At 39.6% G+C, this 12049-nt stretch overlaps 2 protein-coding genes and 3 non-coding genes across 5 annotated transcripts; 4 read left to right on the forward strand and 1 right to left on the reverse strand.

Moving 5' to 3' along the window:
* The first annotated feature begins 11 nt into the window (after positions 1 to 11).
* Positions 12 to 5450, forward strand: gpr180 (G protein-coupled receptor 180). Its single transcript, XM_026361358.1, has 10 exons — positions 12 to 224; positions 1223 to 1366; positions 1500 to 1594; positions 2048 to 2153; positions 2305 to 2485; positions 3016 to 3065; positions 3247 to 3404; positions 3550 to 3747; positions 3835 to 3912; positions 4138 to 5450. The coding sequence occupies exons 1-10, from the start codon at positions 86 to 88 to the stop codon at positions 4291 to 4293; spliced, it is 1305 nt and encodes a 434-aa protein (XP_026217143.1). The 5' UTR covers positions 12 to 85; the 3' UTR covers positions 4294 to 5450.
* A 2056-nt stretch (positions 5451 to 7506) lies between these two features.
* Positions 7507 to 7588, reverse strand: trnas-cga. The gene has a single exon. It is a non-coding gene; the product is annotated as a tRNA-Ser (tRNA).
* A 916-nt stretch (positions 7589 to 8504) lies between these two features.
* Positions 8505 to 10592, forward strand: LOC113164169 (small integral membrane protein 11A-like). The gene is made up of 3 exons (XM_026363328.1): positions 8505 to 8654; positions 9617 to 9830; positions 10216 to 10592. Exons 1-2 carry the CDS (start codon positions 8640 to 8642, stop codon positions 9803 to 9805), a joined length of 204 nt encoding a protein of 67 aa, XP_026219113.1. The 5' UTR covers positions 8505 to 8639; the 3' UTR covers positions 9806 to 9830; positions 10216 to 10592.
* Positions 10593 to 11268: 676 nt separating this feature from the next.
* Positions 11269 to 11341, forward strand: trnav-aac. The gene has a single exon. It is a non-coding gene; the product is annotated as a tRNA-Val (tRNA).
* A 559-nt stretch (positions 11342 to 11900) lies between these two features.
* trnav-aac lies at positions 11901 to 11973 on the forward strand. The gene has a single exon. It is a non-coding gene; the product is annotated as a tRNA-Val (tRNA).
* The last annotated feature ends 76 nt before the right edge of the window (positions 11974 to 12049 follow it).

Genomic DNA, 12049 nt, shown 5'->3' on the forward strand with positions numbered 1-12049 from the left:
AGCTGGTTTAGTTTTGTCTTCGTGGTTCATTGAATTGATTAGCTAACGTTTAAATATCGATAACGCCAAACTGAGCAAAAGGAAAATGTCTCGGTTGTTAGTCAGTGTTCTAGCTGTAACACTGCTCAGTGCAGAGGCTTTTGGGAAAACTGTGACGGGACTTTTTCGGAGCGAGGCGGCGAGACAGCAGAACGGCCAGTTCATCACTAAATTCATGTACCAAGGTAACGATGCTGCTGCAACGTGTCACTTCAGCAGGGACAGGGTTAACTTTTATCTGTTTATTCATTTTAACACGGTGTGAAGGCAAAGTAGTCACACAAGCCTCTGTTTGAGTTTCATTTTCTAGCTTTTTTATTTGTTTTTTGTCTTCTTTTTTTTTTACACCCATTGATGGATGTAGCTAGCATGCCATCATCATTTTACCAGATAATGTGCACAGATGACGTTTATTTACATAACACTACTTTGTTTGTAGTTCCTATCATGTAACAGGACACATCTGCTTCGCTCCAACATAATCAGAGGTTTGTTTTTATAAGTTTCTCATTGACTTCCATCAAATTGCTGCAGGACACTACATGTGATTTTGAGATTGCAGGTCCTTACATTCAAACCAGCCTCTTTTAATATGATTACACTTCCAAATGATCCAAGAAGAAGCTGCTCTTTCTCCTGATCCTCCACACCCATCCTGAGTGAGGTTGTAGGTCAGTCCCAGACCTCCCTGAGCCGTCTGACTGCAGAGCTCTTCAGGGTTATCTGGTTAAACTGTGCAGCTTGTGAAAATAATAGGCCACAAAACCCACAACGTGTGTCATGGTATGTAGGTTTGTGTTATCTGGCATGTTACGCTTCTGCACTTTCCGCTTGTCCTAAACTAATAAACTGCACTGGTGTCAGTACATGAAAAAACAAGGCTTGTGAGGTAATCCTACAATCTTCAGAAGATGATTAAGAAATAAAAAAGGTAATGGGTAAGATGCTGGATTACCAACTTCCACAGGACCCTGGAACCCCCCAGTCTCTTTTCCTCAGCTGGACTGTGCTCATTTATTGAAAATACTTTTGTGAATATGCACAATATTTTTTTACGGATTACGGATTTACAGCATTTAGGCTGCTACAATTTCAATGGACTTGACTATAAGTTGGGTTCAACTCTTCTAATCAAAAGGCCATACTAAATGAATGTGTGTCTCATCTTGTTTCTTTTGTCTAGGTGATAATGGTCTGTTGGTTTGTCGACTGGACAACTCTGCCCTGGCAGCAGAGAAGGAGTCCAGACTGCTGCTGTATCAGGATATGGACTCGGACCTGGACAACCTCAGCTGCTCTGAGAGGCTCGGCAGTGCTCACTTCACCAGTAAGAACTAGCATCCAGTGATACGAAGTACTGAGCACTGACATGACGGATGTGGTGCATTGTATTGATTTTTTTCTTCTCGTCTCCTTCCTCCACACATACTCTCACTGCCCTCTTCCTGCTCCTGCTACAGTTTCACTGAGTAAAGAAGAACACAACCAGACAATACCTCGACAGTCGTCCCCTACAGCCTGGCAGGCCCTGTATGCTGACAGATATACATGTCAGGTAACAGCAGCGTCATAGACTGCAACTCTTCCTAAGCTGAGGGGATAGGGAGGTTGGCAGAGAAAGATGTTTCAGGTTTTCTGGCAGAATTTAATTATAAAACTTCCAGTTTACAACCAGACGTTAGTTTATTCAGTTGTTTTTTTAGTGAAACAAAAGCTTGAACAACATTTGTGCTTACCTTCTGGATACATCTGCTTACACTTTCATACCTACAACATATGCCAGTCAAATACTGTTCGTTGAGCTGTTTTAACCTGAATTTAAAAACCCATTGAGGTCATGCAGCATCTTAGCTTTAACTAAATACATTATATACAAAGCTGATAGTAATACTATTAATAGTAGTCGTACCTTAGTTTATGTACTGTTAACCTGTTCAGAGTGTATATCTAGTCTCAGCTGTTTTTTCCCCCTTATGTCTTTTCTCACTGTTTTTGTCTGTCTCTTTAGGAAAGTGCAGCAATTCCTTCCCATGCTGATCTCAGTTTTACTATTTTGCTGTTTAACGCCGACTCAGCTGGAAATCCGCTGGAGCACTTCAGTGCAGAGGAGGCAGGTCAGACATCCTGAATACTCTCTCCACCTCAGCTCTACTCAGCACAGATGTGACATTATAGCAGTAATTTAAGCAGATGCTGTTACTTCTAAGAGCTGTAGCGACTGGTTCTGAGGGATCGGCATTATTTTTTCTTCTCTCTCTCCCTCAGGTATCCACAGTTTTTACTTCCTCCTGTTGCTGGCCTACTTTATAGCCTGCTGTATCTACATCCAGCCTCTGTACCAGGCTTTGAGGAAAGGAGGTCCCATGCACACAGTTCTTAAAGTCCTGACCACTGCACTGGCATTACAGGGCTGCTCTGCTCTGTGCAACTACATCCATTTGGCCAGGTATCTGACACTGCTGTAGTTATAATCAGAGCACATTGGTTTCTATCCTTTTTTTGTCCACCCTTGTGACTGTGAACTGTGAAGTCTGACAAGTACATTTACTTTTAGCATTTTATTTTCTGTGGGTTTGGGAGCTGCCACCGTGGAGTGGTTAAAATTAGAAATCGGTGTCATGTGCATTTTCAGTTGGTTTAATACATGGTTTAATTCTTGGTGAACAAAACTCTTCTGACTTTATTTATTTTTATGTCCTGTAAGTGGGATATTATTTCTTTTAATGCATTGTCTGTGCAACACAGTAACTCAACAACAATATATAAAATATCACTATATACTCCAGGGACATCACGTGCAGTAGTTTGCTGCAGGTTGTAAGGCAGGAAACATGCATATATACTTATTAGGATATTTACAGTCAGCCCCACATCTCGCTTTTCAGCTTTGAACTGCCCTTGGACAGATAAATCGGGCTGTATTGGTTCTGAAAAGAAAATTAAATAACGCAGTATTGTGTCCTGTTCCCTCTGCAGATATTCTCGAGATGGTATTGGTATTCCTCTGATGGGCAGCATGGCAGAGTGTAGGTTACTCAATGTCTTTTCTCTCCATCTATTTCTACTGTATATGTGCCGCTTAAACCTGAATCTGAGTATTAAAAATTAAACTCATTTCATATTAGATTCATTTCTAAAGAGATGGGAAATTAATTATGTTACGCACCTTTTCATTTTTTTATCCTGATTGTTTCTGCCCTTGTGCAGTCTGGGATATGGTGTCTCAGGTGTCCATGCTGTATATGTTGCTGAGTCTGTGTATGGGCTGGACTCTGAGTCGGGGCAGGAAGCCTCAGTCCAGACCTTTGCAGTGGGAACAGTCTCCGGCCTCCACAGCTGTTGCGGTCGGTGGAGTCATTACACAGGTACAAAAGATTCTAAGAGTGATATTTTAGGGTGATAATGTTTGTTTATTACAGACTTTGGTGCAGGACGTGTGATCCTCATCAAGTATGATATAGTTCAGACAGAGCCACCTGTCCATAACAGAGCTGTTCATTGTCATTTCAGGGGGTGCTGCTGCTGTGGGAGCAGTATTCAGAGTCAGAGAGTGAACATCACAGCTACCATGCTCAACAGAGCCTGGCAGGTCTCCTCCTCATGGCTCTCAGAGTGGGTCTGGCCCTTCTGCTGGCCTCTGTCCTCTATCAGATCATCTCTACTGAGAGAAGCACCCTGAAGAGAGACTTCTACCTCAGCTTCGCCAAGGTAAACTACACTGTGAATTTAGGCAGCCTTCAGAGAAAAAAACATTCGCTTACAGCTTCTCATATGGTCGTGTGGACTTCTTCACAGGGATGCTTCCTGTGGTTCCTCTGTCACCCCGTCCTCGTCCTCATATCTGTTATCTTCAACGATCACCAGAGGGAGAAGGTTTGTACAAGTGTTCAAGTTCAGATATGAATGTTTTGTTCACGTCAAAAATTATCTGTGTATTTATCCTTTAGTGTCAATTACAGAAAAGACTATTAGATTACTGGTATATTTACCACTCAAGCTGTATAAGCTGATAATATTTTACATGTCCAATTTCTTCCTTTGACCCTACATGGTTAATTCAACTGTCCACTCGCTGACTGTAACTCCCTGCCTCTGTAGGTGGTGACCATCGGTGTGATCCTCTGCCAGTCCATCTCCATGGTGATCCTCTACCAGCTCTTCCTGTCTCGTTCGCTCTACTGGGAGGTGTCCTCTCTCTCCTCTGTGTCTCTGCCGCTCACTATGTCAAGGACAAACCACAGGGGACGCTACTGAACATGGCCACTGTCTACTCTTCTATCTGGTCATCATGGGAGACTGAGAATACACTACGACACAGAGGCTTCTCCTCCCTGAACCTCCCACCTGACCTCCTGTCAGAGGAGGGAGACTCCCTGAGGATGAAGAAGCAAAGATACACACAATGTGCCGTAACACTGCAGGGACTGGTTTCCTTCCTCTGCTGTGTCCTCTTTAAAGCAAAGTCAGAGGTTGATACTTACAGTGACTCTACCTCTAGTGACAAACGATTTTTTGACCAGACAAGCCGAACAGGAGTAAAACGTATTTAATGCAGCACCACAAAGAGAAAAGACACGAGGCTTTCAAGTGATATCTTGTGCTCTCTAAGACATGCTGGATGTCCTAACTGCCAAAGTACAATTTTTCCAATGACAGAGACACAAGGATGATGGATACGGCTGCTGGCAACATAGATGTCCAGAATGCAACTGAGCAAAAGCAAGAGAAGTCCAATTTTGAAGACATTTATTGTTTTTAGGGCGACCACTGAGCATGGACACAAAGGCATGCAGAATGCACTTTGAAAATGACAAAGCCAGCGTACAGCTCTGGTTTTAGATTTTGTGTTGCTGGCATTTGTTTAGCATATAGAGGGCAGTAGCTTGTAAGCACAAAGTACCATAAGGATCCTTGTAAATGAAATTATCCTGCTTATTAAAGTAGACATGGATCATGTTGCCAAAGAGAAAGAAACAAAACAAAGAAAAGATAAAGTTGTTGTTATTCTATAATGTTTTCACCGTTAATGGATCTAATGAAAAGAACAAAACCAACAATTCAGCTCTGAAAAATGACTTTTCTACCTTCCCTGTACAAATCTGTGGTTTGAACCTTAAGCTTCTTGGTTTCTCTACAATAGACTTAAAAACATCTCATAAATATGTAGTTGAATTTAAAAAGTGCTCAGTAATTTCCTAAGACAGCTGGATATTCTGTCCTGAAACAGGAGCAAACCGTGCTTGTTTGTTGGCAACTTCTTTTCTGCTCCAGATGAATAAACCTTAATAGTTCTAGTGAGAGTAGAGAGAAGTTCAAAGTACAGTGCAACAGCTTACTGATGTGTTTCTAATAGTTTCAGAATAAGATCAGGCTTTTAGTACAGTGTAGGATCATGTGTTGACAGTAGGAGCTTAGAGAAATAGATGGGTTAATGGATGACCATGTGACAGACAGGTGGACAAGTGGAGGTGTGGATAAAGTTTGGCCAGGTGGAAACAGGTGGATGCTTTTGTTAGAAAGTGTAATAAAAAAGTTTTTTTTTCTTTGCATATTCAAGGTAATGAGCCAAAAGATCAGTGTGTGTTCCCTGTACCTCACAGATCAAGCTGTAATTTATTCCTTCACTGGTGACATGAATTTATGAGCTGACAGCATGTGACACCTGAACCTCTGAAATCATATGATGTAGCCCGAGACTCTGCATGATTTATCCTATTTTTTACCTCTTGTGTTTAAAAAAAAAAAAAAAAACAGATCAGGGGAAACCAAAGTCAGCTCGGAAAGCTTTTGGTCACATATGGATTCATATGAGTCCAGTGTATAAAAAGATTCCATTGAAATTGCCAGGTTCACATTTCCATTTTTCCATTTTTGTTTTTTATTCTTTATTGTGCAACTCTGAATCCAATGTGAGTACTTCATTAGGAATTTGCCATATTTAACATGATGCTGATATTAATATAGAAATTATACACAATGAAATAACAAACTGAGGGCTGACACAAGTTTTTTCATTGTGTATTTATTTTTCAAAGGAAAACTACTATATACAGAAGATAACTCAGTTACTGTAAAGATTTATGTGTTTTATTGAAGCATATTAAGCCTTTAAACAGCTAACATATAATTAGACCAACTCTTTAATAATTATTTTCATTATTGTTAAGGTATTTATTATTTCTTTGATTACTCGATTAATTGTTTGCTTTATAAAACATCAGGAGATGGCGATCGAGGTGTTTTTTTTATACTGATGCAGTAAGTACAACACTCGATATCATATTATTGCCAACTGACAGACAGAGCAATAGCATGAAACCAGGGATGGGATTGTGTGTTGCATTGCCTCTATACTATCGCAAAACAATCCACTCTCAAAAACACTGCTCAGTAGATTTTTGTTTTTGTAAAGGTGTAACACACTTTCATGCTCAGCTGTATAAATTAACACACACACACACACAGAGTTTCCCTAGGAATAATAAGTTATTAGTTTTCAGGTGTTGAGCTGCTGGGCTGGTAGGAATTCAAATCATGTATCTCAGTTATGACATTATACTTGAATATGAGCCTTTGTGGATGGTTTGTTAATCATAAAATGTGCAATCTTTTCTTTTCTTTTAGCTCTTGTTGTACATTGGTTTGCACTAAAACAGTATGTGCATTTCCCGTTTGATTTGTGCTGTATATCGATGCACAAGAATGCATACAGTTCACTTGTTTTGTCCCACAGTGACAATCTGATTTTAAATAGATACGTAAATAAGAGAGCTCTGGTTGTAGTGTGCTGAATAATTCATCATTCATTCATTGGTGAATTTAGTTTCAAAACATTTAATTTAAAAAGTGTCTACTTATTCCTTTTATTTTTTACTAAATTCACTTTTTACATTTGATTTTACACATATTACATGAAGTTATTTTGTGTAACCTGTGAAAATGTGAGACCTGTGATCCAGATAACTGTAACAAGGTCACTGTAATGAAATATATTTTAAAGAAAACAAGCTAACTCTGAAAACTGTCGTGATTCTTGTTGTTCATGCTGTCAGTTCAACAAATGTGACTGATTAAACACAAATTGGGCCACTTATTAACTAAAATCAACCAACATTTGCAATAAAAGTAACTCACTTCTTTTAATTTAGCAATTTGCTAAATTTGCTAAGCTATTTGCTTATGTGCCAAAGATATATGACACATGCAGTGGCTGTAGTTTATCTACATACAGGACTGTGCAATCTATTGTGCTGCATGAGCACAATACACGATGCCTTATTCTGTTTGTTTGCTTTTTGCATAAAGGTAAATAACAAAACAAGCTGTATTTGTACTATTGACCTCAATAGCTCATGGTATAAATCACAGCACACTCTATCAACCTGTGCATTGGTTTTATCGTTCTCATTCATCTTCTGTTAGTGCACATCAGCTTTTCTTTCGGTAAAAATAACATAAATGTAGTTTCGTCACGAACAGGATTCGAACCTGTGCGGGGAAACCCCATTGGATTTCGAGTCCAACGCCTTAACCTCTCGGCCACCGTGACTACGCATGTGTGTATGACGGGCCAGAATGGTATATAAATAACAACTCAGATCAAATCTTATGTTTTTATATATATTGTTTTTGTTTTATTATGGCGATATGAAACTATATATACGTCAATAATTTAAAAGGCAACAGACATGACTAAATGTGACCACCGTAACGTTAAGTTAGCTAACGTCTGTTTTAGCTCCGTTAGCATTACACAATAAATGGACTTAAAGGAAGTTTAGCTACATAGCTGCTAGTTTTTGTGTTTTAAATGAGAATGTGTCATTTAACCGACCTGTGTGGCTTCACGCCAATTACAGCAATGTAGTCTCGTTATTAACGAGTAACAACCAGGACACAGCAGGTTTTCTTATAAACTATAACGTTACGACTTCAGCTAAGTTAGCAAAGGAGAGGACGAAGAAACACAAACAACACAAAGGTTTACTAGTTTAGTTATAAGATAAGTGACTCTAACACTTTTGCACTCAGTTGTTTGTATTATTGTCGTTAATAGAAGAATTGGAGTTAATTAGCCTATTTGTGGCTGTTTTGTCAGAGTTAAAGATGTATTATAAGCAGGTGTAATAGTTGTTGTGCTATGTTGCATGTCTAGCATGAAGAGGAGCAGTAAGAAATGATTAGTTCACATTTCTATCAGTAATTGATTTGTTTGAGCAGACGTCTACTGGTACTTTGACTAATTGGTGCTCTGTATTTAATATATGAATTAAGGAATACACTAATCCTATAGTGTTTTATTCCACTGTGGAGGCTTTGATTTAATTTAATTTATTTGAGTTTCATACCTAAAGTTTAGTTTCTTTAATATTAATTTTGAGGGATGGGTGAATCATACTAACGCTATAATGGTTGTTAAACAACGGGTCTGACTTTACAGGTTGTTTTGTCCCATGACTGTTGAATGCAGCACAGATTACGTCAAACTGACACAGCATTTCCATTGGTCCGCTACGCCAAGCCCCGCCCTCTGTAGAAACACATTAATAGCTCTCTGGTCGCTGCAGTGAAGAAGCAACTTCAGCACTACAGAAGCTAAAATGATCAACTGGAAGGTAAATAAAATGACATTTATTGTTTTATAGTCACTTATACATGTTGAGCTGTCAGTTAAATCACTGTTTCTAACTTTGTTGTCTTAAAGCATAGCGTTAGATTCAGGGTACTGTCGTTAGCATGATGCTAACTTTACGACATATATGCACACTGAGTAAGTTAGCTGCTAACCTCAAATTTAGCCACATAGTAAAGACTTAGGTTTGACAGAGTTACTCTTTTGGTTCCAGTTTAAACATCCAGGGCTACTGAGAAGTTTAAGCTTAATATAAAGATGAACAGATATCAAAATGGAAACAAATTACACTGCATTTGTAATGTAGTTCCCAACATTTTGAAATACGTTGACGCTAACCTCGAGAAATAGGTTGGGAAGTAGTTGTACTGCTTAAAGAAAATAATTTATTAGATGTTAATTGATTTGATTTATGCCGAATTGACGAGTGATCTCAGCTGAATAGTACGAGGGTGAAATTCATTGAATGGTGTATAGATTCAGTCTGTGTATGTATAGACATTCTGAAATTGTCCCAGTTCTAAATGAAGTTTGTTAAAAGGACGTTTCATGTGCATGAGCCGTGTACAACTACAAGCCCAGATTGCACATGGTGTGCAGCTGCTTCTCCCTTTCACACACCACCTCCTCTATCTGTGACCAAATTAACTCCCACCTCCCATCTAGACAGCTGAGGTCTCTGTTGGATAAGAGAGGGGGGGTCTTCCGAACTGTTCCAGAGCTTTCTTATCCTTTTTCTTATTTTCTTATTGACCTGTGACAAACAGTAAATGTTGTCCACTCTTGTCCAATGACAAAGTTGCTGTTATGTCCTGTGTTATCGTTCTTATATATCAGTTATGTCATAGTTATGAACAGCTCTGCTTCCTCCACAGAAATGTGTTTTCATCTGTATAGTAGTCTTAAGTCACAAGTTCTCCTTATACACAAACTTTCTCATCTTAGGCTTTGGACAACGTCCCCATCCTCCTGTACATCCTTGCCCTGAAGACATTGCTGTTGTGTTTGGCGTTTGCGGGGGTCAAGATCTATCAGAGTAAGAAAGCCGAGGAGGCCCAGAAGAAACAACTGGCAGAGAAGAGGAGGCTGGCTCAGCAAACACAAATGCTCATTGACAACTTAAAGGAAGATTGAGAAGAGAAGAGCTGCTGTACACAAGGTACTGCGGTGGAATGCGTGAAGTTATGAATAAATATGTATGTCTACAGTGATGGTTACCTCTAATACTTTTTTACATGCAGTTGTCATTCATGTCATTGTATTATGTATCCATTGCAGTCAATTTCCCTGTCTTGTTAAGAGGTATTAAATGTAATTTATTTTCAGTAACTACTGTATGTATCAGCTAGTCCCCACCAGAGCTGCTAAAAAAAATCACATTAATATGAACATATAGAGTACAGTTAAAGATATATTGATTGTCATCAGCAGTAGTCAGTGACTACATGAGTAAAATTACTAACTTACATGTTTATATGTGGGAAATAAATCTCATTTATATGTTACTAATTTAGATTTTCCTCCCTAACTTTCCTTTTCTTCAGGGAAACGTGTTAATGCAACAAGCTGCTTCCTCTGAATATGAACCAGATGCGGTGCTGTCGGCAACAGGAGGACTTCGCTGTGCTTCAGGGCATAATTCGGGGTTGCAGTACTGGGACTGTTCACCACATCAGTTTTATAGTATATATGTTGTGTAACACTTGTACTGAACCACACTTTGGTAGGATGGATTTACAGCAGAAACCACGTGGACTCCTGAAGTAAAACTGAGATGAGGAACTGTTTTGTCTTCTTTGTGACAATGACCTCAGCGAAAGAAACAGTGCTTTGTAAAATCTGCTTATTTATATAAATGCAGCATACTGTTTGTTCTGTAACATGTACATTTTTGTGATCCTATTAAATTTCTTCCACATGATACAGTATTATTCCTTATGAAGTGATAAATCTTCACTCCAGCGAAGTGCTTTGTCTGTTTGTTTGTTTTCTTTGCAACAAATGAGCCGTATGTGACAGTAGCTGCTTCAGAGAGCTCCTTTAAAGATGCTGTAACATATTTTATTTTAGATTATAATTTTCCAAACAGGTCTTGATGATATCATGACAAGACATCATGGCCATAGGTCGAAATGTTTCACTCATACAAGATGCTTCTTCAGTCTGAAGTTGGTTGGAGTCCACAAATCTGTCCTCCAGATTTGGTTTCACTCCACCCCTGGTCTGAATAGGCTCAGATGAAGACAATGGAGGGGGAAGATGTGAAGGATCTAATAGTCACACCTCTGCCACCCCCTCCTGTCCACTTAAGTGGGTCCTTAGGTGTGTCCAACCTGGTGCAGGTGTGAATTGAGCCTCATCTTTCTGGGGATTGATGCAACATGATAAATAGAAGACAGATTGTTTCTGAGGCCTCCACCTCTGTTGAGCGAGGGGGTGTTGATTTACACACACCTCTCTCAAACCACTTGTCTTCTCTGTCCAATATATGAACATCATTATCCTCAAATGAGAGCATCCTCTCAACTTTCATCACTGACGTACACACCGACATATGCTACATGTAGATGTTTCTACGTCACTCGTGATGTCACAGCGTTTCCGTAGTGTAGTGGTTATCACGTTCGCCTAACACGCGAAAGGTCCCCGGTTCGAGACCGGGCGGAAACAGATTTTTGCTCTTTGGCTTCTGAGTTATACCTTTATTTCATACTGGTGCTAGTAGTAGAGTTTGCATGTTCCTTCGTTGGCTCTGTGGTTTCCTCCCACCGTCCACAGACACACATCTTAGGCTAATCAGTGACCATTCATTATGGTAATGATGTCTAAATGTTATTTAACTACAATACTTCACAGTCCTTGGACAACAATAAACTACTGAATGGCCAATTGAGATGAGGGACTGTTTTTGTCTTCTTTGTGACAATGACCTCAGCAAAAGAAACGGTGCTTTGATACAGTATTATTCCTTCAGTGAAGTGTCAATCAACATGTTTATTATTGAAGTTCTAGTGGACAGTGGAGACATACTGGAGTCTATTATATAAATACATGTTTGTAATCCCCTTTCTGGGGATTGATGCAGCATGATAAGTAGGAGACAGGTTGTATCTGAGGCCTCATCCTCCACTGCCCTGGACCACATACACTAGATAGATCCAGCATTCACCAACTACCCTGCTACATATGCTGCATGTGGATGTTTCTACGTCACACGTGATGTCACAGCGTTTCCGTAGTGTAGTGGTTATCACGTTCGCCTAACACGCGAAAGGTCCCCGGTTCGAAACCGGGCGGAAACAGGTTTTGCTCTTTGGCTTCTGAGTTATAGTTTTAATTTATACTGGTGCTAGTTGTAGAGTTTGCATGTTCCTTCGG

The sequence above is a fragment of the Anabas testudineus genome, chromosome 2, assembly GCF_900324465.2.
Source record: "Anabas testudineus chromosome 2, fAnaTes1.2, whole genome shotgun sequence".
In the NCBI taxonomy this organism is placed as follows: Eukaryota; Metazoa; Chordata; class Actinopteri; order Anabantiformes; family Anabantidae; genus Anabas; species Anabas testudineus.